This window comes from Artemia sp. Qi Xiang Cuo, chromosome 20 (assembly GCF_049724085.1).
Source record: "Artemia sp. Qi Xiang Cuo chromosome 20, ASM4972408v1, whole genome shotgun sequence".
In the NCBI taxonomy this organism is placed as follows: domain Eukaryota; kingdom Metazoa; phylum Arthropoda; class Branchiopoda; order Anostraca; family Artemiidae; genus Artemia; species Artemia sp. Qi Xiang Cuo.
The window spans coordinates 43,457,336-43,484,047 of NC_142813.1; the positions used below are offsets into that span (position 1 = coordinate 43,457,336).

At 36.2% G+C, this 26,712-nt stretch overlaps 1 protein-coding gene across 3 annotated transcripts in view; it reads right to left on the reverse strand.

Moving 5' to 3' along the window:
* Window positions 1-368: 368 nt before the first annotated feature.
* The window catches only part of LOC148940242 (dual serine/threonine and tyrosine protein kinase-like), a 92,293-nt gene continuing 65,949 nt past the window's right edge, over window positions 369-26,712 (reverse strand). For 2 of the 3 annotated variants that reach the window (XM_089105843.1, XM_089105845.1), the window contains exons 10-15: window positions 22,716-22,908; window positions 20,753-20,909; window positions 17,584-17,830; window positions 13,408-13,657; window positions 8,461-8,625; window positions 369-3,312 (exon numbers count right to left, since the gene is read on the reverse strand). In XM_089105843.1, coding sequence (XP_088961969.1) covers window positions 3,230-3,312; window positions 8,461-8,625; window positions 13,408-13,657; window positions 17,584-17,830; window positions 20,753-20,909; window positions 22,716-22,908 — 1,095 coding nt within the window. In that variant the 3' untranslated portion in view covers window positions 369-3,229. The remainder of the gene's footprint in view (window positions 3,313-8,460; window positions 8,626-13,407; window positions 13,658-17,583; window positions 17,831-20,752; window positions 20,910-22,715; window positions 22,909-26,712) is intronic. The other variant, XM_089105844.1, reaches the window with a different exon arrangement.

The window sequence follows — 26,712 nt, forward strand, 5'->3', positions numbered from 1 at the left end:
CCATTGAACCCAACCCTCCTGCAGTTCAAACCTCTAAAGTGAGCTTATTTATATCAACCCATTTAATTCCACCCCATTTGGCTCAGCCCCCGTTCAGGCAACTTGAAATAAGGTAATCTAAGGGTTGTATTGCACGGGGGTTGAGGTAAATCGGGTTTTGTTATATGATGGTTCAATTACACGGGAGTTGAATTACATTGGGGTTGAGTTGAAAGGGGTTGTGTTGTACGTGGGTTGTATTGAAGGGGTTTTGTAAACAGAGATTGAGCTAAACGAGGGTTGAGTTGCATGAGGATTCAATTAAACGAGGGTTCAGTTGCCCTGAGACCATGTAAAATTAAAAAATAAAAAATAACTATTCTATTGAATTGAGAGCCGTATGTTTCTAGATATTTATTGACATCCTAAAAATTTAAAAAGCACTCGAAATTTTGCTTCGTGAGAATCATTCCTTAGCTAACTTGGAAATTTTAGATACATGTGGAATTATAACTTTAGTATAATATCCTACTATAGGAAGAAAGCTTTCCAACTTCTTTGCCGGAATTGATATTTTCCACAAACTCAAAAAAAGCAACCCAATTCTTTCTTTCTCACCCGCTACAAAAGAAATTTCGGGACAAAGGCGCGATTTAAGTCTATTCAATTAATACTACCTACCCAAAAAATGGAAAATATATGACGACTTGCCATGGTTTCGCAAAGAAGCAAAAAAAATTACAAATTTTAATCAAAAATTCTCTTCAACAGAAGGAAAGCAAATTCAATTCAATTTAAATACACACTCGAAATTTGTAGGAATTAAAAATGATGCGATAAAAATAAATAAAAGAAAAAAGGACCAACACCTATGTTGTAATAAGAACGCACATGAATATATTTCACTGACAAATTACTCACAGCCACTATAAAAAAAACAGGCAGCCATGTACGCAGAAAAATTAGGATTATTTAGGGGGAGGGGAGGTAAATAAGGGAAGAGAGGCTAATCATTTATATTTTTGAGAAAAAAAGGAAAAAAGTCAAGCGACTTAGCGCCTCCTTATTGACACACCTTGAAACGGTGTTTAATCCAAAAATCGTTGAGGTTTATGGCTATAGCCATGAGCATACCATAGGAAGGGATTTAGGGAGTAGATGTCTCCCTCCATCCCAACCAATTGTATTCTCGTTTAATATAGATATCCTAAATACTATAGAAAAACTTAGTATCTTTAAATAGTCTACTTTGCATTTAGGCAAAAAATCAGAAAGTGGTGGTGTGCCATTGAAAATGGCACTTTTGTCATTTAAATGGCACATAAAATGTGTTATGTGTCATTGGTTTCTGCTACGACCCCCTACCACAGAAAAAAATGTTGGTTTACGCCCCCCCCCCTCAAAATAAGCCACAATTAAGGGTACATACAGATTACAAAAAATGCCATAGGTGCAATGAGTAACTGCTAAGATGAAAATAATTTTTACATCCATACGTGAAAAAATTTATTTATACCCGCTGGAAAGCCAGTTGCAAGACAGAAAGAAAAAGTAAAAATGTACACACTTTTGAGAGAACCAGAGTAAAAATTTTCAGCTCCTTACTCCTGCGACACAGAATCCGAAGTCCCCTTACACCCCTCCCATTGACTTTAAATAAAAAGTAAATCCCCCGAAATTCCCTAACGTATAGCCTACTCTTATGTAAGGATCGGAGGAAAAACGTCTTGCCATATTCTCTCATAACACAGCATTCGAAGTCCCCTTTCCCCCCCTCCCATTGGTTTTACATAAAAAGTAAATCCTCTAACGTATACTCTTTTGTAAGGATCAGAGGAGAAAAATCTTGCCCAATTCTCCCCCAACACAGAATTCGAAGTCCCTCTTCAACAAAAAAACTTTTCCAAAAAGTTTCAACTTCATCCCTCAGCCGTTTCTAGTCAAAAATCAGCTATATCCCATTCGTTTACTCACATAAATAATTTTAACACTTCAATTTCTTACTCTTTATACCAAAACCCTGCTGCCCAGGAAAAATCCCCTAACACTTTTCTCTTTCAACCCATGTTCCTGGAAAAACGATAAAAAAGGGTTGATACCCACTGGATGAAAATGAGTATAAAAGGGTTATTAAATACCACTTATTTAAATGAGTAGATGAAAATACCACACAACATAAGCAAGATTCTAAATCATTCATACAAAATTGCGATATATTGAAAAAAAAATGTGATAAAATTGGGATATGTGAAAAAATGCAATATTCTTCTAAATATCACACAAATAAAATATAACACAATATAATCAGAATTCAATATCGTTTTTTTTTACAAAAGTTAATAAACTGGATCACTTGTTGTAGGACAACTTCAAATGTTTATCACTTTGCCCAATTGCCCAATTGCACATTCTGACGGCGTCATATCTAGGGCCCAGGGCTGCCACATAAATTAAGAGTAGTATGCATGTTTGGAAGCAAAATTTTCTTTCTTCTTTGAAAGTTTTTCATTTTTTTTCAATTTCTCAGTTATTTATGTTTTTTAAAAGCTTTTAGTGCCAAAAAAGAGTTAGAATGACATTTCATTTTTTGAATTAGCTAAGTAGAAAAATCGCGAACTTGATTTATAATATAAAGACTATATTTAATTATAAAAAGGTTGTGTCAAATTATCCGGCCGATTTATTACGTAGAACAGCTGATCGGATTACCACAAACTCAATCAAATTGTTCGTGATCACCGGATCAACATGCAATCAATATTTTAAATATTAATATTTTGGTTGTGTTGTATTATAGAAATTCACTATAATGTTTGAAATAGAGGCGGAGGGGGTATTACTAAAAGAAAAGATGGGGTCAAATTATCCGGCAAATCAATTACGTACAACAGCTAACGAATTATTAGAAGCAGAGTGGAATTGTTCGTGGCCGTCGGAGCAACACGGAAGATAAATTTAATATTGCTGATTTGGTTATATTTTATTACGGAAATTCGTTACAATATTTTAAATATGGGTGGGGAGGGAAGGTGAGACAAGAAAGATACTATTTATGATTACACGTAAATTGATCGAATTATAAGGCCAATTGATTACATAGAACGGCTAATTGGATTACCAAAAGCAGCCAGCAGGTAACTTTAGATACAACACCACCGAATTGTTCATCCTCTTTGAATCAGCATACAAGTGATATTTTTTATTGTTTTTTTAGAACTTGCAGATATTGACTAATACACTAAGCGATTCTTTAGTCATCTTTAATATCGATATCGATATAAGGGCTGGAAGATAAGCTGTCCGCATCATGATCTGTTTCAACCACCTCAGGACCTAGAAAAACAGTTTAACTAATAAGAAAACAATCATAACCTAACTTTTCTTTGCAAAAAAAAATGTCAATTTATTCCGTACGAAACGAAGAGAGGAAAGAATATAATAAATGAAAAGTAAAATAGGTGAAAAACCGAGGATTTTGTCAGCCAATGGCAACATATGAAGACGAAGAACAAGCAAATATTTCTAGAAGGCCCTCCGCCAAGTCGTCCTCACTGAAAAAAAAAACAACAACAAAAAAACACAACAACAACAAACAAACAAAATCTAGCCTTTCGAAGTGAATTTAACAAGAGCAGAATAGATATTGAATCAAAAACCCAGCCAGAAATAAATAAAAGAAAATTCACCAATTGAATTGAATAAATATTCGTTGCCTGGCAATAGACTTCGACATTCTGCAACTTCGATTTTCATTAGATATGTGGATAGGTTATCTTAAATTAGACTGGGCGAAAATATTGATTGAGTCTATTGGAATTTCGAATGAGCCTTCGAAAAAGACGTGCTTGCATTTCTACAGTGAAAAAAAAAACTAAAAAAAAAATATTTTGGAAACTTGGAATCAGCGAAAAAAAAAAACAAATAAAAAGAATCTCCATATTCATCATTATAAAATAGAACGAAAATTATTGGCCACACCCCTCTCGTCCATATCAAACTGATGAATTACCATTCATTCGTCTTTTCAAATTAGTATTCCGAGGTTAAAAAGCCGTTTTAGCTTAACTTCAATCTACCCGATTCCCCTGACGTTAATGCCAATAATCTTAACAGATTCCTCGCTTCCATCGTTCAAAATTTTCCAGCATTGTCTTATCAATTATCAACAGGTGATCTTCTCCCCCTGTTTCCACTCCGAACTAGATAGAAGAATTGGGAAACAAAGACAAACAACTGTTTCTCCTTTGGATATGCCATTTCCTCTGATTAGCGCTTTCAGTGATTTCCGTTCAAAGCCCTTGTCGGTCCTTTTCAAAGATATTATCGAGCCTGGGAAAATTCCGACGATATGGAAAAAAGGTTTCATAACCCCTTTGAAAAAGAAAGACGGAAAGCTTGGTCTTAAAAGCGTTCGTCTTATACCAATTTTTTCGAAAGTATATGAAGGATCCTTTGCAGATTGGCTAAAGGAAAAGACCCTACCTCTTACTCACATGAGGTAATTCGGGAGCCTCAAATCCACTTCTACCTCCCACTGCCTTGTTTCTCTCATTGACTACATTGGGAAAATCCTCAAAAAGCCAAGTACCCGGGTAAATTTAATTTCCACTGACTTTCAAAAAGCATTTGACCCTGCTAACCACAATATATTGAGAAACTTGTCAGTGAATTCAATATTGATTCTTTCCTGGTGACATTGGTTGCCTCCGTCTTATCAAATGGATTGTGCAGGGGAAAAATACCAGAATATATTCCAGTCTACAATGGAATACCCTAAGGTACTCTCCTAAATCCCCTCCTCTTTTCATTTATGATCAGTAGCCTCGCTAAGGAATTTCCTGACCGATGAAAATTTGTTGATGACCAAACGGTTTTTAAAACTTGCTTCAGAAATGTAATAAGTAACCCTATGAGCACCCTCAATGAAATTGGAGATGATGCCTTGAACTTACACATGAGGGGAAACCCCTCTAAGTCCACGATAAGGCCAATATGTGTCCTTAGATATCCTCGTCCAGTTTTCTTATCCCTATCCCTCCTGAAATATCGTGTCCTTAAAATTCTTGACGCCACAATTTCTTCAAATTTAAGGTGGGATCTCCATGTTAAAGGTACCATCGATAGAGGTAATGTGTCTATCTCCTCCTTAAGCTCCTAAATAAATTTAGCGTCCCCCCATCCTATTCCTTAGGGGTTTTTCCTTCTTTTGTCCCCCCGCATCTCGTATTTGCTTGTCCCGTTTGGCACCCTGGTATCTATCGCGAAAAATCAGAAAAAAATTAATCCATCGAAGATAGCGCCCTGTGAATAATTTTCAAAGAAGGCAAGGTGCTATACTCTCTGCTTCTAAGAGAAGCTAGACTGGAAATCCTTGAACCCAGGAGTTACGCTGTGCCTCGGTTTTGCAAAAAATATGTAATAACAAACACTTGCACGGAAAGCATTTTTCCCAAACGTCACTCCCCGTCCAGATTACGACCACCTCGAACTGTTTATGAACCCATATTTTGTCCCCCGTTCACTGCTTTACCTCCAGATATGAAAAAAACCTTTGTCTCCTTCATTACAGAAAAACAAACAAATTTTCCAACTAGAATCTCTTTTTTTATGGTGGTGCTACTCATGTTTTTGTATTTATTCGCTTGTTTTGCCCCTTCCCCCATTCCTTTGTAGTGCCCCTTTTAATTTTTTGATGCATTTACTTGATTTTTATAATTTAGTTTGACCAGTTTTAATCTACTTAACTTTCTTTATTTCACAGTTTCCATTTAAATTATTGATTGACGAATGATTATTCATTCTGATTTTTCATTTTTTTTGTTATCGTTTTGGCATTCTTTGCCAGTTTTCGAGTTTTTTATATATTTTCTACTCTGAGGAATGACCAGATCGAGAACCATCCTACTTGTCATTCTCGAAAAAAAGAGACAAATCCCATAATTCAGTAACTCTTTCCAAAGGAAAAAAAAAACAAAGAAAAAAGAAACAAAGGAAAAAAAAACAAAGATAAATCAACCAGCCAAGGAAAAACAGACAATGTAATAGTCTCAAATATACACTGTTATATTTATGTCATATTTCCCATATTTTTATACCGTATTTTGTTCAAATTTATATTCTTTTGTCTATATTGGAAGCTACAGTGACGACAGTGGTCAAGTTTGGTTCTGAAGAGTGGACGCTCCAAAAAACGGAAAAGGATACGCTAGATGTTTTCCAGAGAAATTGTCTACTGATTGGATTGGGTACCCGTCTGACGGTAAACACTAACAGCTGTACAAAAAATGTGGTTCACTCCAGCTTTCTACGGCTATAATGAGAGAAAGGTTGAGATGGCTAGGGCATGTTCTGCGGATAAAGGATGGGAGATTGCTACATATCGTCCTAGTTGGTTAACTATCTAGGGCCACACGAAAAGCAGGTCGTCACCAAATGGTGTGGGAGGATATCGCAAGGAAAGATTTAAAGGAAATTGAAGATTTTCGGAAGGGTGTAAAGAGAGATGCTTTAAACAGAATGGGGTGGAGGAGGAGCGTGCGTAGATGTGTCGGCCTCAGGCGGCTTTGTTCTGCAGAGTTGATATTAGCGTTAATAATAGTATTTATCATGTTTATACTATTCGTCTATATCATATTTTGTTATATTCATGGGTATTTGAATTTTTCGCTTTCGGTTAAAAATTAACGGAAATGGACCATTAAAAAAATGCTCCCAGAAGGCGGTGGTTTTATTTTTTATTTTGTTATTATAGTTTTAGTTTTTATTTCCTTACTCAATTACTCAGTTTTTTATTTTGGTTTTATTGTGAGAAAAACAGCAGAACAGCCAACATATCAGAAACCATATCACAGAAACAACATATCACAGCCAACAAATATGCCAGAGTTTTATACTGTTTCAGTTTTAGGTTATTTGTCTATTCAACAGCCACTTGAAGGAGCCAGAAGACGACTTTAGTGGATAAATCGTTCGGGAGTTCGTCTCAAGTTTATTTACACTCTGCTTACAGCTCTTTTTGAGTGTTCAATCAAAACCGCTTCCCGTACAAACAACGAGAGCGAATCTTGAATGTTTTGTCTCTCAACTATACTTAAGCGTCTGAAGAATACATTTAACTCGTAATATAAAGAGTTTGACATAGAAGTTAATGTGGAACTTCTAGAAGTTAGCCCGCAATATATAATATAGAATTTAACCTGCAATATAGAATATAAAATTTAACTCGTAATATAGAACACAGTATACAATTTATAGAATCTAACTAGTAATATAGAATATAAAATTTAACTCGTAATATAGAATATAATATAGGATTTCACTCGTAATATAGAATATAGAATTTAACTCGTAATATAGATAATAATACAGATTATAGAACCTAACTTGTAATATACAATATATAATCTAGCGTAAAATGTAACGTGTAATATAGAATTTTAAGAACTCGTTACACGCTAGACTCGTTATGCATCCATTTACCCCCTCATTCCGAGGATACTTGCTTTTTGGTTGGCCTCAGACGGATGACAAAAACGTACAATCTGTCGATCTGGCAAATCTGGCAATCTATCATCCTTCATCCGTAAACCATGGCCAAGCCATGTTTCTCAGATGGCGGTTTCTTCTTAGATGGCGTTTCATCATAGCCCTAGCGGGGGAAATAGAACCAAATTTTTTGCATGGCTAACTGTTTGAAATACAGTCAGTCAGTCAGGTACCCGGAAGAATCCCCAGACAATTCCTCTGGAAAGCATCTAAAAAATCGTTCTTCATCTTTCAAAGAGCCCACGCTTCAGAACCATTCTTGACCAAAATCATAACTAAAGATTTCAATATTTTAATCTGGTTTGTTGACAAATTCAACCTTGAGGAATCTTGGGATAACACATACTTCTTTTTATTAGACACCATTTAAAGGATGTTACAACCCCTCTCCCTCTAAAATTTGGCTCTACGCACCCCTTGTGATAGTGCTCCGTGGCTCCGTACTTTTTTTTAAACATGGTCTCCAGACGCAGAGTTACCGCTGCTGCCGCTTTTCTTTGTGGAACTCACTTTTAGCCCTAGAAAGTCGATCTACATAAAACATAGCCTATCTTTCATTATAGCCATAGAGAATGGAATCAAACCATATTTTCCGTACAGACTTGTAATTTTATATATAATCAGTCAAACGAGCTTCAAAACTCTCCTTGGGAAACTTCTAAATCCAGAAATACAAGCCATATACACGCAAACTTTTGGAGGCATCAGACTTTTCTCTGTAGTGATATGGACAACAACGCTGTTATACATTGCCAGTATTTGTCAACAACATTGTCACTTCTACCAAAGCAAACATGAATCAGAAAATCTTCGAACAGCTAGTTATGCTTGTAAATTGTGCAACTGAGTGGCCAAATCTTTTTCAAACAGAAACAAAACACCAGCTGTGAATTACTAATTATAGGAAACAAAGGAAAAATAAACATCGATACAGACCTCCTTCGTAGCCAAGATTCTCTTGTTTTGATTTTTCTAATATCTGATCCAGTCTTGTTTCCACGGCTCCCAGCAGAGGGCGCTTAGCGGGATCTCCGGCCCAGCAGTCTTGCATTAGTTGCCAACAGTTCTCATCGAAACAAGATAGATATTCAGGACGAGCGCCTAAAACAACACATTTCGCAAAATTGACATAAATCCAAAACATCAATTTTTCCAAGATAAATAAACAACTGTCAATGAATCTAAGGGAAATGATACACTTTCAATTAAGATTTCTAATTTTTGTGTCAATCCAAAGACGGATGTGAGTTTCTAACTGATTAGGAAGAATTTTTTTTCAGCCCCTTTCCACAAGAAGCCCCCAATTTTTCAATTGAAGTTTTCAGCCCACAAATTCTGTTCGTTTTAAGCTTTACTTGATTAGTTTTTTATCGTTAAGCTCCTTTTAGTTTTTCATCGTTTTTGGATTCATCTATTCATTCATTACACTTATTAAATAAATTTTTTTTTTTTAACTAAAAGTAAGGAGCAACATTAAAACATTAAAACGAACAGAAATTAATCAATATATAAGGGGGGCTGCTCCTTTCTCGACCCTCAGTCTTTACGCTTAAGTCTTAAAGTTCTTAAGTTGCTCCTAACTTTCACTTGTAAAAAAAATTGTTTTTTAATTTAATTTCTGATCGTTTTCCAAATAATGCCGGCAAATCCGCGTTCCCGTTCATGAAAAACTCCCTCACCCCACAAAAAATTTCTCCATGGAGAATTGCTCCCACACAAAATTCCCCCCAGACAATTCCATCTTCGCTGAAAATTCCCACAGGGAATTTCTTGCGGAGGATTCTGCCTGAAAAATTCTCCTTAGTATACTTTCATTTGAAAAATACTTCGATTTCTGATCGTTTTTTTTAATCATGCCAAAAATCCCATCTCCGTTGATAACGTTTCCCGGAAACACCCACACGTGAAAATTTGCTCCCACGGAAAATTTCACCATGGAGAATTTCTCCCGCAGAAAATTCTCCATTAAGAATTTCTCCCATTGACCCCACCCCCATGAAAAAAATACTCCACAGTATTCCAACCCAGCTCAAAATTTCCGCCGGAACATCTCCACACGTAAAAGCAAGTCGGCAAAGAGAAAGTAAGACAAATAAAAATAATTTCGTAAAAAAATTTATGAAAAATCCCAAGTTTGAAATTTTTCCTGGAAAGTTAACCCCCGGAAACTGTTCTCCCCATGAAAAATGCTCCCCGTAGAAAATCCCCCCCGAAGCACGCCACGAAAATTGTCTGAATGCTTCTTAATAGCAAATACAATACGTAAACTAAGGGCAAATTTCACAACTTATAGGCCTTTTTACCGGGTAGTGAAGGATCATGTTACCCCCAACGAATAAAATTTATTAAACTTTTCAACTGTGCTGAAAAAATAGCCATCTCAAAATTTTGATCGGGACACTTAGGGGAAAAAAGGGTTGTGGAGGGGGGGCTAGTTGCCCACCAATCTTCTTGCACACTTCAAAAGAGCACTAGGAATTTTGATTCCAGTTACAATGAGCCTTCTCCCGATGTTGTAGGACCATTGGTTTGATACAATTACCACAGGGAAAAAAACATGACAAACAAATAAACACACATCCGTGATCTTTGTTCGGGCAAAATATAAAAATTTCACATTTTTGCATATGGGAGCTTGAAACCTCTACAGTAGAATTCTCTGATATGCTGCATCTGATGGTACTTGTTTTCATTGAGAGGCTTTGACTTTTTTGGGGGTGTTTCCCCCTTTTCTCAAAAGTCAGACAAGTTTTCTCAGACTCCTAGTTTTTAATGGATAACACTAAACTTATTAATTATTATGAATTTGGAATCAGCCCAAAAAACCAATACTTTTGATCCGGCACGTACGCATGATTTTTTTTCGGGAGGGGGGGGGGTGTATCCGTCAAATACCTTATTCGGTGAGAAGTATAAGAAAATTATGGGAAAATAAAAAAAATCGTGAGATTTCGGAGGGGGCGGGCCCGGAGAACCTCCTCCCTGCGTAAGTGCCAGCTTTTGATATACCTAATGTTATCAAAATTCTGTTTTTAAGAGTTTCGGTTACTATTGAGCCGAGTCACTCCTTGCTTACAGTTGATTACCCGGAATTGTTTGATATCTGAATTGATTGTTCATTGACGTTCGTATTTAATTTCTTTTACTTAATTATAGTAAGCTAGGTTCGGCTTAAATTAGAATTGTTATACAGCTTTATTTTTGCTTGTTGAATAATACTCGAATTAATTTTAAAAGAACTGTTTGTTATTGCCATCTATAAGCGTACCTGTTTGAAAAACCACTATTTCTCGGGGGCACCAATTGGGGGGCAAATGGCCCCTTTCAAAAGGTAGGGAGAGGGGCAGGTATAATACTAGGACGACGGACACATAGCAACACTTAAACTACTAATCAAAAAACCTGTTTTGATAGTTCCATGACTGATCGGGTATCCATGTTACCAAGGGTACTTCATAGAAAAAATAGCTATAATTTTATCCGTAAGTATACAGAGCTCTACGAAAGTCAACTAAAAATTAATTATATTCTTTTAAGGCGGGAGGGGTAAAATATCATGGCGACAGGGTACATTGGAATGCTTCACTTAGAAAAAAAAATTAACACATTTTTTGCAAACTGTAACTAAGGAGCCATTCGGCCGAATAATAACCGAAACTCTAAAAAAAAAATATATATATAACAATTAATACATGAAAACAATTGTTTTTTTTTATGTTGATTGCAGGTACATAAAATTCACTAGGTTTGATGTTACCCATTAAAAGTTAAGGGCCTGAAAAAACTTGCCTGATTTTTTAAAAAGGGAGTGAAGAACCCCAAAAGTCAAGCGATCTTAATGAAAACCACACCATCAGATTCAGCATATGAGAGAACCTCTCAAGCTCCTCTTTAGAAAAACGTGGAATTTTGTATTTCTCGCCAGAAGAAAGATCACAGATGCGTCTTTATTCTTTTATTTTTTTCAGGGGTGACCGTGTTGAATCAACGGTCCTAGAAGATCAGAAAAGGGCCCATTCAAACGAAAATTAGAAGTTCCAGTGCCCTTTTCAAGTTGCCAAAAAAGATTGGAGGGCAACTAGCCCCCCGTCTTTTCCCCAAAGCCATCCGATAAAGATATTGAGATAGCCATTTGGTTCAGCATAATTGAAGGGTTCAATAGCTATAACTCTGGGGATAACATAGCCCTCCACAATCCCTGGGGTTGACATGACCCTTCACAGCTCCTGGGGAAACGGCTGTAAGTTATGAAATTTGCCCACTGTTTACATATCGTATTCATTTAATACTGGGATATATAGAAACTTTTCGGGTGGAACTTTATGAGGGGGGGGGTCTGGGGGTAATAGCCTATGGAGAGGGAAGGGAGATTTCAAGGTTTGATTTAAAAAAGGATTAGAAATTAAATAAAAAACAAGTTTTTTCAACTCAAATTAAGGAGCAACATTAAGACAAAACGAACAAAAATTATTCCATATATCCCTCCCACCCTCAAGCCCTAGCGCTTAACAATAAAGTTTGACTTTTATCCAAATTCTTCAAGAACGACTGCTGAAATACTAGGGCCATTGATTTGGAATTAGAAGCTTTTTTAAAGTACAAAAAATCAGCGCAACGATCGGGGGATGAGGAGGGGACAACCTCCCTCATGTACGGAGTAATTTCTTTTAGATTTAAATTTTAATGCTGCTCCTTACTTTCAGTTGAAAATTTGTTTTTTCATTAAAATATTACATAGCTCCGTGGCTCATCAGATAGTCATAATACCGAGGATAATTCACAGAGTAAAAACATATTGTTCTTACCTACACCTATACGAAGCTCTGTGAAAGGCAACTAAAGTTTAGCTGTATTCTTTCAAAGGGGGGGGGGGGAGGGAAAATATTATATGAGATAAATGCACCACAGTAACACACATCTACTAAATGCAAAGTATCATAACTAAATACAAAACTCACAATTTTAGGGCACGCAGCAATGCTTGAACTAATAAAAAAAGGAAAATAAAATAAAAATAATAAAATAAATAAGCAAAAAATAAAATAATATCATAAAAACTTATAATATTAATAAGCCTTAAAATAATAATAATATAAAGAAAGGGTAATTATGTCTTATAGCCACCACACTCAAGAAGTGAAGTTAGGTTAATCCTAATGAAATATACCTAAATATGATGAAAATAAAATACTATAGTAACAAAATTATGGAAACTACAGCAGAGAATTATGGACATCAGGCCACCCAGAACGCATTATATTAAATTGTTTCTAACCTAATATATCCAAAATACCAATTCTATATATGGAATATTTAATTAAAATATACCTATATTGTAGTTTATCTTTCTCGCATTAGGCTGATTGTCACCGAGTACATGCTGAAAAACAGAAAGAAACCGGTTCTACTCAGATCAAGAACTTGAATGTGGTGGCTATAAGAATAAAGTACCAAAGAAAGTATAATAAAAAACAAAATAATAAAATAAAAACCCATCTCTTTCGACACAGCTCCACAACTGATTCTTTATAAATAAATATAGGCCAGTCTAACTGGCCTATAATAAAACTATAGGCCAGTCTGTAATAAAAATATAGGCCGGGCTCCATCCCCCCTCCCTCCCTGGCTGAATGAGGCTGCCTTATATTTTATATTTTTGTTTTGATATTTCTATTATACAGCATTGGAAATACCAATTAGACCAGCTAAGCCCCCCCCCCAAAAAAATCAGCTTTTTGGCGCCAATGATAACAGCACAGGAGCCACATAGATCAATGTACGAACTATTCTACCTTAAATCTATATAACTACACTAACTGAGGGGGAGGGACGAAATATCATAAAAGGGCTCACAGTAATGCTAAAAAAAGGGATTAAACCCACCTCTTTTGACACAGCTCCACAGCTGGTCTTTATTTCTACACTGTTCAAAAACATAGGGTAGTCTAACGGAGCCTGCACAGATGTACCAAAGTAATACTCCAAAAGCATAGACATCTACTGCACTATCATAATGACCAGATAACAGCTCAGGGGCCATATGGATTGGAGTGCCAACTATACTACCGGAGATCATTGCTTCAGGTTTGCAAAAGCCTAGGTCCGTGATTTTTGCTCGATTACTTTTATCCAACTATAAAAAAAGAACGGAGCTAGTCATTTTTTTAATTAAAATTAAAGCAAATAACACATACTAAACATGAAATAAAAACTAAAAGTCTAATTTTTGAGATAAGTGAAATAACTCATCCACCCTTTTCATTAAAATAAATATAATATTATAAAATTCTAATAACGCTTAAAAATTCAGCTGGTTCAAATTTTTATCAGCACAAAATTCAAAAAACAGATACTAAAGAACCGTGTAACAACTACAGTAACAGACGGGTCTACAGTGAAACATTTCTTTTTTTCAGTTTTAACTAAATATGATTACCTGTATTTATCGAACATTTTTCTTTGCCTAGAAGGGAGCGTTCTCTGATGAATGTAACAATTTGGAGGCGTTTCTTTTAACTCTGATGAATGTGATGACGCGCTTTCCTTATGTTTAAGCATTAAAGTTCTCACTAATTAATTAATTTATCTAATTAATTAATATTTACTTTTTTAGTAATCAAATAATTAATTTCCTTGAATTATTATAAGGAGCCAGGGGCAATACGGACCGGTGTTCCAACTATACTACAAGAGATCATTGCCGTTACAAATGGTGCATTGCCACTTTCCATTAAAATGAATATAGCATTTTAAAATTCTACCAGCCCCCCCCCCCAAAAAAAAAAAATTACCCGACTCGTAAAAGAGCAACAAAAATATCTATAAACAAGTTTTTGATGCGTTTTGGAATGATTTTTTTGGGTACCCCCCTCTCTCCGGAGAAAAATAATGGATACACCCTTGATTTAAAATCATTACTTCAGGTTTTTAAAAGCGTAAGTACAGGATTTTTGCATGATTACTTTTATCTAACATTATATAAAAAAGGTGCAAGGTTAGGTTTTTTAGCATCTATATCCAGATATCGATTATCCAGAATCCAAAATCGAAATTTGCTAGGTATATTTTTTAGCCGAATAATAAGAACAATGACGAATAATAATGACAAATAACGAGCACAATAACAACAACATTAATACATTGTACATTAATACATTGTCATTAATTCAACAATAATGACGAATAAGAAAACGCCTCAGCAAAATCTAAGAATAAAAAAAGATGCAAAAACAAAATAATAGAAACAGAAAGAAAAAATGGGATTAAGCCATTAATATTGATTAAAATGATTCATATTCCGGATTAAAATTTATATATAGTCTCCAGTACAGAAAAAAACAAATGTAAAGAGATGAAACAAAGACAAAAACAAATTAAAGAAATAAGAATACACTATTAAAGAACTTCTAAAAATTGTGGCTATAAATCGTTAAATCACCTTCTGATGCTATTCCAAATGAAGGGCCAATCTGTTTGTTTGGCCCTTCGAAGTAAAGTCACGTTCGTTTATAATATAATTAATATGATATTTATATCATATATAATATCTACTACTTCAATATAATATAATATTATAGTATAAGATAACAATATAATATTATAATATTACTACAACTACTACCGGAATTGCATCGCAACACCAAGCCCCCTGAGGTCAACAGAGCTGAGGACACAGTCTCTTCACTCCAATATGTTCAAAGCTCGACTCCCATGAAGTTTATATGAATCATTTCTTATTACTTAATCCCAACCTATTCGAGGACTTTCTGCTTTTTGCTTCGGCCTACATGGATTGCCCATGGATTTTCAGTAGCCTATCAAACCTAGTAAAAAAAAAAAAAAAAAAAAAAAAAAAAAAAAAAAAAAAAAAAAACGAAGAACACCGATTGGCGACCGATTTCCTTCATATCTTTCATTATACCCTTTCTCACCTAATTCGGATACGGCCTGCTTTTCGTTTGACCCAAGCTGGACGGCCAAAAAACTCAATCTCCGGTAATCTTGCATGCATGGTCCATTTTTAAAAGTAACGATTTCAATTTGGGGTTGAAAAGATTAAGAATAGAGTACGATTTTAGTAGAAGCAATGTAATTTGAAACCGTTTTATCGGAAAGTCTCGTCGGAGAGATTTTTCTCGAGTTTTTCAATATTATCTGGTATCTATTAAGGTAATAAATATGAGTGCAATTCAGCTTGAGTTTCGTTATAGATGGTGTTTGGGTAGGCGTTTGGCATACATCATCCGATTCGGCCTTTTGTCATTCTGGCCCTGGATGGTCAAAAAGCACAATCTCTGGCAATTTTTCATACTTCACCCATAAGACGTGGCCTAGCCATCTCAGCTTTTCTGTCATTGTAGCCCTAGAAAGTGGGATCGAGCCACTTTTTTTCTGCTTGCTGTTTTATATATCCCATCACTGAAACGGATGCCTAAAGCTATCCTTAGACAAATCTTCTGGAAGACATCAATCACATCTTCCTCATATCCTTCGATAAAACGAAACAATAGTAAAAAAAGAGAAAAACGAGGATTATACAAGCCAGTGAAACATACGGACTAAAATGCAAATATTTCGGTCAAGACCTCCGCTTGACCGTCCTCGGTGCAAGATAATAACATCAAAATTACTAATAAAAATCCATGGATACTATAAAAAAAATTTTTCAAACCTTAAAACCCTTTCAACGAGTTACCCTTTCACCTTTGAGTTACCCTTTCACCGTTACATGGTGAGGGTCTTCAAATTTTAGTTGCGCTTCGTTTTAAGGTTTGAAAAATTATTTTTATAGTATCCATGGATTTTTATTAGTAATTTTGATGTTATTATCTCGCACTGAGGACGGTCAAGCGGAGGTCTTCACCAAAGTATTTGCATTTTAGTCCATATGTTTCACTGGCTTGTATTATCCTCGTTTTTCTCTTTTTTTTACTATTGTTTCATTTTATCATGATTAGCCAGTGTGGTCTTAGAAATTACATATCCTTCGAAAGCGACCATGTTTCAGATTCAGGCTTGACCACTCTCATTATCGTGGCTTCTACTATCCTGATCGGTGGCTATCCGAATGTTGTATCCGAGTATCCTAAACTAGTATTCAGAGAGGGACGGCTATTAGTAATTTATTGCTTATGTTTTTTGTTTACAATAGATTGTATTGGAATTTGAAAATAGAGAAACAATAAGATAAATAACAGAAAGCAAAACAATAAAAAAGGAAAACCCAGTAAACAGCATAAATAACAGTAAAAGAAGACGAAAATAAAAGACTATATAGAATGAGGGAGAAGAGATCAACAATTGCTTGATTTTATCTACCCATGCGCCATCTATAACACAATTCAAGCTGAATTAGACACACATTTATTACCTTAATAGGTACCAGATAATATGAAAAACTGTTAGGTTAGCTGCAGCAACACACTGCAGGGCTCGGAATTTGATTCCGGTGAGGAGACTATGCGAACGTGTCTTCATAATAAGCCAAACAAGAAGAAGAAGAAGGCGGTAAACAGCCAACCGGTATCTAACACGAAAGGTGGCAATAAGTGGTTTTGCCTACTTCAAATATCTTACGAACCTTTGCTGGTGGCAAAGAAGAAAAAAGGCATGGAGCTCGCTAAAACACATGCCATCAGTGGCCTATTACAAATTAATAAATCTGCGGGAATTACTCAGCTGAATCAGACACAGAACACAAGCTGGAATCAGAAATTAATATCAACAAATCAACCAATCAAGAGACAGATATAAAACTCTCTTATACAGGATACAAAACACCAGACATATGTTTAATAGCCATTTTGCTCGTAATACATTTTATGTTATTCTTTTTGTAAGATAATACTCTATTATAACCTTCTGAGCGTTAATAACACGTTACTAATTTTTCCGCCTACGGTCAACACCCTTCCTCAAGGTCACCTTACCTGGACATACAAATTAAACAATAAGCTTATTTTACCAAAAGTACGAAGCAAACACTTACCTAACAACCTAGTAACACTTACCAACTAACAACGTACCAGAACTTACCAAAGCAGGTTACCAAACACTTACCAAAACATTTTTTAATTTAATATCCCTATGAATAAGTCCCTGAGAGTGAAGAAAACGAATACCCTGGACGACGTCTAGGGCTATTTGAAGTCTTGAGAACCAGCTGAGACCCAACTTGAGTGCATCATAGAGATCTCTTGAAAGACGATCCATTATAAGGTAAACGGCTGGCGCGGACCCTTGTCCGTAAGTGTGGTCAATCACAGATCCGCGTAGTGAGACTATACGGTCGTGCTCGGGAACAGTCCTAAAAGGAGATAATGGTACAACAACAACAGAAACAAGGCTTTCAGTTAATAAAAAAAATACAAAAAACGCCAGAAGTTAAAGTTAATTAAACCAACGCACAATTTCCAAAAATTAATTAATATTTGCATTCACTGTCAACCATCAAAACAAAATAACAAGGAAGAAAAAAAGAAGTAAAAAAAATATATTAATAAATAACAGGGAGGAGCGAGAGAGGAGCGAGAGAGAGAGAGAGAGAGAGAGAGAGAGAGAGAGAGAGTGTGAGAGAGAGAGTGTGAGAGAGTGAGAGAGTGAGAGAGTGAGAGAGAACAGAAAAAAGAAATAACGTTTGCTGTGGATTACATGGCAGGTAATCAGTGGAGACCGGCTGTGTACCGTGAGTAAAATGCGATATATTTAAAATACAAAAATAAAGTTATTTCTTTCTAAAGATAATTCCGACTTCCTCTAATTAAGTCTAAATCTAGTTTCAAAAAAGAAAACTCCTTAATCAGCAAAGAGAAAAATTGCATCTTAGCCTCAGACAAAGGACGGCGCTATCCAGCTTTGAATTTGGCCGAGAAGAGTGGTAATAAAAAAACTGCAAAATACAATGTTTTTGCAGGAAGTCTAAGTTATAAGAGTGTGTGAACGTCTAAATCATCAAAAATATTTAAGACAGATTATTGGACGGAGGGTTTGGCTCGCCTCTGGACTTAGGCCAATCGTGGGATAGCTCCCACGGCACATGATCAGGACTTAGGATATATAGTGAAGAAAAGTGTTTTTCGTTCTCTCGTTATTATTGACAGAATTATATTGGCATCCACGCATTGCAATTTAAATTATTTTAAAGTCATTGTAGAGACTTGTTTATTATTTGCCGCCAATTGAAGTGAGCACGTTTGTAAACCTAAAATGTAAGTTACAATAAATATATAACTCTTCTATTTGTGTTTATTTTCTTTTATATGCCTGTATCTAATCGCACAACAGGTGATTAGTTCGTATTTCTCCAAGGTATGTTCCCAGGGCTCTGACCTCCAGATAGCTCGAGGAAAAGAGGTCACACTTATATAGCTACACATCTTGTTTTCTCTCAATAATTGAGGGTGGCGCGGTAATAAATATACCTTACTCCCCATTGCTGTGGCGCAGGCCTGGATGGAACAATCTTTAGCGCTATAAGTGATACTATCGGAGAACTTATAAGGTGTAAGTTCACGGATTTAAGGGCAAAGATTACATTTGACGCGGTCAATCTTTATGACCACAATTAAGCCCAGTACCATAAAATTGCTTATCGCTACAGCTGTTTGTCATTAAATTTATTTTTAGCACATGTGTTTTTTATCTTTCATTTCGCTTCATCCATTCTTATTTCTTTTTTCCTGCATTCCCGGCCATGCAGCTTTGCAGGATGAGTATTCTCTGGGATGCCAAATGGACACTTTTAGTGCCTTTTGGACACTTTTTCACTCTGAGGGACACCGGGACACTATTGGTTCAAAAAAGGCAACTTTTTGAAAAAAAGGACACTTTTTGGAAATTTTTCTAAATCAAAACCAAATGTCTTGATTTTCTTCTTTTTTTTTTATAAATACAACTGCTTTTAAATTGTACTTTACTTTTAAGCTTTGGTAATGGCTTGGAGATTCTTCTTATATTTTTTTGCGCCCTGCGCGAACACCATTTATCAACCGAATAGGAATAGGACCTAAAGTCTTAACCAATGTGGTATGCTGGAACTATAGAATCCATCTTTTTCTTCTATCTTACGGTTGACGATTGTCATCAAGTCGGTCAACTTCAAGGACCCACCTACTGCTGGTGGCAAAGTCACCAAGGCCGCTGAGAAGGCTGGAAAGAAGAAGTGAATGGCCATTCCCTGCTGGCACGTTCCGCGTCCGTGTGGCGCGTAGCCGTGTACATGTGGCTATTATTACACTGCTGTCATAGAAAGAAAGGAGTTTCGCAGAAAAGCTGTGTTGCGGCTCAATTTTATTTATAACCGCTAGCGAACGTTTCTGTTTTATATTCTATTCTTTCAGCTGTGATTTTTTGTCAAACGTTGGTCACCAGTTTCTATCGAGTATAACTCATGCGAATTTATTTCAATTGGTCTTGTCTTCTAACTTTTTTAGTTTTTAAAAGCGTCATTTTCGCCGTTTTCTAAATGTTCAGAAAACGGCAAGATAGAGGAGCTTTTAAACGATTTCAAGCACTTGACCAACCAGTTGACTGAGCGGTTAAGGAGACTGACGTCTTTTGTTTTACTTTAAAACCACTATAGGTCAAAATAGACATTTTGTTGCTACAGCCGTTTGGACCTTGTCACACCCAAAGATCCTTAATAGCTACCGAAGATCAAAGACTTGCATCTATTTTGCATAACTTATGAAAATGACGAAGTGAAAATGAATCTCTATGATTGGTTCTTTACTTTTCGACTAAGATAGGTAGCGGTATCGATAATCAATATGAAATTTTGCTCTGTTGACATTCTCATGACGATTTTTTTAATGCCATCTTTTCAAATTGAACCAGCACTGAACTTAATTTATTGGTAGCGTCAATATCAAGGCTGGAAATACCCGCAGAACTCATGCAGGTAACAGACCGCATGGTAGCAGAACAGAAGGAAGAATTTCACGGGTTTTTTGGCACTTTTTCACAGGTTTCAAAAATTAATATTGGCAACCCTGTATATTGGTTAATTTTCTAAAGGGACTCTGTAAGTTTCCATCTTTGGCGAGTGTGAACATTTGTGCTCACGAACTTTTCGTTAACCCTGAGTATTCTGACATATTTGTCCTCTGTTGTGCAAATTTAATGCTAAACCATTTAATCTTTCTACCCATCTAAAGTATATTTTATTTCCACGACATATTTAGAAATTCATCCAAAAAAACTTAATCAATCATGCAATGACATCACTAACCTTGAGTAGTAGAATTCCATTGCCAAATCACTCCAATGTTTATCATCAGGAGGAACTACAGTTTTCACTGCACAAGGAGTATAGCCAGCCCATGTGTCACAAGCAAAGACGACGCCATACTGACCTCTTCCAATTTCTCTACCAAGAGCAGGTACACCTTGAAAAGAAAAGATGTAACATGTTTCTAGGACAAAGATAAAAAAATAAAGGGGGGGGGGGGAATAACATAAGAACCAATATTATTTGTTATTTTAATAAGATGTGCCCAAAAATTCTAGAAGCTTTAGGATTTCGTGGGGGAAGGCTCCGAAGACCCCTCTTTGCGTAACCCCCCCCCCCAGATTTTGATAAATGCCTATTTTTGGTATTTCACTGAAATTTACCTTTTTTTAGTATTTTCATTGAAAAAAATCGGAACACTCATGGATTTTGGGACATGCTTGATTGGACAAAATTATTGTTTACTGAAAATGAACAAAAAAATATGGTTTGATTTCCATGTTTTTTTCAAACACATTTTAGGTGCATTTTCATTAAAGAACCGTTTTTGCAAACAAGCATTTCCCAAATTCATTTAATAATTCGAAAAAGAAGTGCCCATAAATTCAAGAAATAAGATTTCTTGCGGAGAGGGTGTGTGACCGGCCTGGATGCTTTCCCTCAGCTTAATTACCCCCCCCCCCCAAAAAAAAAACACTTCTTCGGTATTTTCGTTGAAATATACCGTTTTTGGTATTTTCATTGAAAAAACAAAAAAACTGTAATACTCCTGGATTTTGGAAAATACGTGTTTAGAAAAATGTTTGTTTAATGAAAATGCACAAAAGCGTACGTAAAAATTGTATTGTGACTGAAGACTATTTGACAAGTGACATGAGCGATTTCAAATCGGAAATGAGTAAAACATTCACGTTTTTTCTTTCCTTTTTTCCGCCCTTCCTTTTTTTCTTTCTTACTTTTCTTTTTTTCTTTTTGTTTCTTTTTTTCACCCCATTTCTTTAAACCGATTTAAATTGTCGTCCATTTCTGCCATATACTTTTTAAAGCTAGACGCAAACTTTAGGCAAGGCTTCTTAACAGTCTAGTTTCTCATCAGCTTCTATTGTTCTTTCTTTTCCATCTTTCCCTCCGTTCAACCAATCTCTCTCTCTCTTTCTCTCTCTCTCTCGCTTTTTCTCTCTCTTTCAGAACTAGTTAAGAGGCGTCTCAGCGTCATCCCTCCAAGAGAGTTTTACGAAGATAGTCAAAATTCAAACTAATAAAAATTAGTTTCACATAGGTTGACTAATATCCTGAAATGACTGAAAACTTACTGAAAATTTTGGAATTGCTGAATTTTTACGGAATCTTACACAGCTTCTCATTTTTACAGGATGGAAAGGCAGTGTAGCCCGCGTTACTGCTTACGGCGTTATTTATGAAGTCCTTATGCATGATGTGTATATGCGAGAACGGCCGTATGGTCCAAGCGCAATTTTTTCTTTTTTTTCAAAAGAAAAAAATTCAAGACGGCTACTATTACAGAACGGCCGACATTATTTTCCTTTTTTCAAAAGATCAATGTTCTAATATGCTGCTATTACAGAATGAGCAATTTAAATACAAGGATCTTAGGTCATAAATTTATTTACAAAACTACAGGGTACTATTTGCGTAAAATCTTGACATTAACAATGCCAAAACACAAATAACAAAGCAACGGACAAGAAAAAAACTACCATATGCAAAAATATTAACCAAAAAATTTACCGAATTTGCCATAAATAGCGGATTCCTTAACACCTGTGACAATAAGGTGATACCTATTCAACAAGGTCCTAAATTTATTGCACAATATTACGAGAGCACCATTTGTGCAAACCTTGACATTAACAATGCCAAAACATATTAAAAAAAAAAATAAATAAAGCAACTAATAAAAAGCAAATTTGTCATTTGCAAAACAAATAACCAAAAAAATTACCAAATTTACCATAAGTAGCAGAGTCCTTCAAAGATACAGCTTCAAGGGACAGACGAGCAAGACGAGGTGCATGATATCGACGCATTCGCTGCCCAATCTCCTCGCATCTTTCTAACTGCCCATTGAGACGTGCCTCTAACTGACGCATGCTCTGTTGAAAGGCTTCATGAGATTCGCGAAGTCTTTCGCAAAGCTGGAAAAACAAATTGTGTAAAATACCCATGGATACCGTGGATATACCACGTTATAACGTGGCGTAAAAGATACCGTGTTGCCTAATAGTGACATGATTGGTCACACTTAGCTATATTTCATCCACAGGGCGATCGCAATGGGCTAACACACGGTATATTGAACTTTAGCCTACGTTTTCAAAGCATGGATCATAACCGCTTATGGTAGCCAAAAGATTGACAGAATTGCTACACTTGGCGACTGTGTGCCATATCATGGCTTCAACTCAGATACTAAATCTTCTACGGAGGTTCACATAGCCACTGAGATACAACGACTAAAACTAATTTCTTGAGGAAAGATTAAGAAAAGAAGAAGAAAAAGATTTTTATTAAGGGAAATAAAACACACTAACAAGATAACCCGAAGTTTATAAAACTTGTATGGGTAGACATGACTCTTTACAAAAACTTACATACACAATCATTACCAGACATCCTTACCCCCCCCCCTCCCCAAAAAAGAAAAAAAAAGATAATAATAATAAAAGAAATAAATAAAAAGATAAATCAAATTATAATAAATATTCACGACCTAACTGGATATCGAAGACACAAAATAAAACATATTCATCTACTCTATCTCCAATCCAGCAAACAGTATGTGACGGAATTGATATCCTTTTAAGATTCGCTGCCATATCATTGACTCGGATCCTAAATCTTAAAAGGAAAACTTCAAAGTTATTTGGCTAGTTATTTTATCATTAGATTCAGTCAAGCGAAGCTAAACTCAAATCCTCAAAACACGTTTATTTGTTTAATCATAAAGCCACTTAAGTGTCAAAGCCACTGAGATGCGATAGCCGAAACTAATTATTTGTAACAGGCAGTATATACCAACGAACCTTCCTTAAAAAGCCACAATTTGTTTGACGGAATCGCACCCCTTGTAGATTCGATACCTCATAATGGTTTGAACTCAGATCCTAAATTTTATAGGGAGAATACGAGCGAGTGATTTTTTTTCAGTGACTAAACCCGTAAGCGGTGTTTCCATATTTAATCTAAAAAATGGAGCATAAAAATATCAGAAATCGGAAAAGAAATATCACGAATAAAAAGAAGAAACAAGAATTAGGAAAAATCCAGAAGGAGGTACATAAAAAAGAGGCTGGAAGAGAAGAAAAGAAGAGAGAAAACTTTATATAATATTCAGCCTTTTTGTTTTATTAAACATGCTAAAATTGCGTGGCGAGCGTCTTTAATATATTAGATAACAATAATATTCAATATATCGGAGTCCAAAAATTCTTGTAGTTTGATTTGCATTTCAATTCTTTCATTTTCATAAAGTTTATGCTCAAAAAGATAATGGAATAAAGTTGAAAAAACTTTACACAATCACAAGTAGAACAATTGTTTTATTAATTTCAAATAAAAATTAATTCAATTTACAATAACCAATGATAATAAAAGGGAGAGTAGAGAAGCCACCGGGTGGGAATACACAGTATATAGAGTACAGAAGCCACTTGGCGAGGGAAGAAGCTTCTACAAAGTATAGAAGCCAAAAGGAATGGCAAGAAAAAGGAGAGGATAGAAGCCACTTGGCGGGAGAACAAAGAATAGAAGCCAAAGGGAGTGGCAATAAAATGGAGAGTATATACGCCACTGGGTGGGAATACACGGTATGTAGAGTACAGAAGCCACTTGGCGAGGGAATAAAGTATAGAAGCCAAAGGGAGTGGCAAGAAAACGGAGAATAGAGAAGCCACTTGGCGGGAGAACAAAGTATAGAAGCCAAAGGGAGTGTCAAGAAAAGGGAGAGCATAGAAGCCACTGGGTGGGAATACACAGTGTATAGAGTACAGAAGCCACTTGGCGGGTGAATAAAGTATAGAAGCCAAAGGGAGTGGCAAGAAAACAGAGAGTAGAGAAGCCACTTGGCCGGAGAATAAAATATAGAAGCCAAAGGGAGTGACAATAAAAGGGAGAGTATAGAAGCCACTTGGCGAACAAAGTATAGAAGAAGGGAGTGGCAAGAAAAGGGAGAATAGAGAAGCCACTTGGCCGGAGAATAAAATATAGAACCCAAAGGGAGTGACAATAAAAGGGAGAGTATAGAAGCCACTGGGTGGGAATACACAGTGTATAGAGTACAGAAGCCACTTGGCGAGTGAATAAAGTATAGAAGCCAAAGGGAATGACAAGAAAAAGGAGGGTAGAGAAGCCACTTGGCCGGAGAATAAAGTATAGAAGCCAAAGGGAGTGGCAAGAAAATGGAGAGTAGAGAAGCCACTTGGCCGGAGAATAAACTATAGAAACCAAAGGGGGTGACAATAAAAGGCAGAGTATAGGAGCCACTTGGCGGGAGAACAAAGTATAGAAGCAAAAGGGAGTGACAATAAAAGGAAGAGTATAGAAGCCACTGGGTGGGAATACACGGTATATAGAGTACAGAAGCTACTTGGCGGGGGAATAAAGTATAGAAGCCGAAGGGAGTGGCAAGAAAAGGGAGCGTAGAGAAGCCACTTGACCGGAGAATAAAATATAGAAGCGAAAGGGAGTGACAATAAAAGGGAGAATATAGAAGCCACTTGGCGGGAGAACAAAATATAGAAGCCAAAGGGAGTGACAATAAAAGGGAGAGTAGAGAAGCCACTTGGCCGGAGAATAAACTATAGAAACCAAAGGGGGTGACCATAAAAGGCAGAGTATAGGAGCCACTTGGCGAGAGAACAAAGTATAGAAGCAAAAGGGAGTGGCAATAAAATGAAGAGTATATAAGCCACTGGGTGGGAATACACGGTATGGAGAGTACAGAAGCTACTTGGCGAGGGACTAAAGTATAGAAGCCGAAGTGAGTGGCAAGAAATGGGAGTGTAGAGAAGCCACTTGACCGGAGAATAAAGTATAGAAGCGAAAGGGAGTGGCAAGAAAAATGAGAGTAGAGAAGCCACCTGGCCGGAGAATAAAATATAGAAGCCAAAGGGAGTGACAAGAAAAGGGAGAGTAGAGAAGCCAATTGGCCGAGGAATAAAATATAGAAGCCAAAGGGAGTGACAATAAAAGGGAGAGCATAGAAGCCACTTGGCGGGAGAACAAAGTATAGAAGCCAAAGGGAGTGGCAAGAAAGGGGAGCGTAGAGAAGCCACTTGGCCGGACAATAAATTATAGAAACCAAAGGGGGTGACAATAAAAGGGAGAGTATGAAAGGCACTTGGCGGGAGTATAGAGTATAGAAGTCAAAGGGACTGACAATAAAAGGGAAAGTATAGAAGCCACTTGTTTTTTTTTGTCGTTAGATTTGGTGGGCGAAACTCAGATCCTCAAAATCTGCTCATTTGTTAAACCATACAACCAATTAGAGTTCCCAAGACACTGAGGCGTGATAACTTAATTTCTTGCCACAGGCAGAATAGTACCAGATAACCTTCGCTATCATGACACCGTTTCATGCTTAAGGGACTTGCTACCCTTACAGATTCGTTGCTGTATCATTGAAATCGAATCCTAAACATTTAAAGAGAATATCAAAGTCAATTAGATAGAAATTTAGCCATTAAATTTGCTCAAGCGAAGCTAAATTCAAGTCATCAAAACCTGCTTATTAATTTAATCACAAAGCCACTTTGAGTGGCAAAGCCACTGAGAAATGATAGTTAAAGCTAATTTCTTGCGACACGCAGAATAGAACCAGAGGACCTTCACTAATAAGCCATAGTTTCATTCCCTTTGTTATAACAAGCTTACAGAGAATTTCTACTCTCAGAAATTCGTTGTCATATCATTGAGCTCGGATCCTAAATCTTTAAGGTGGA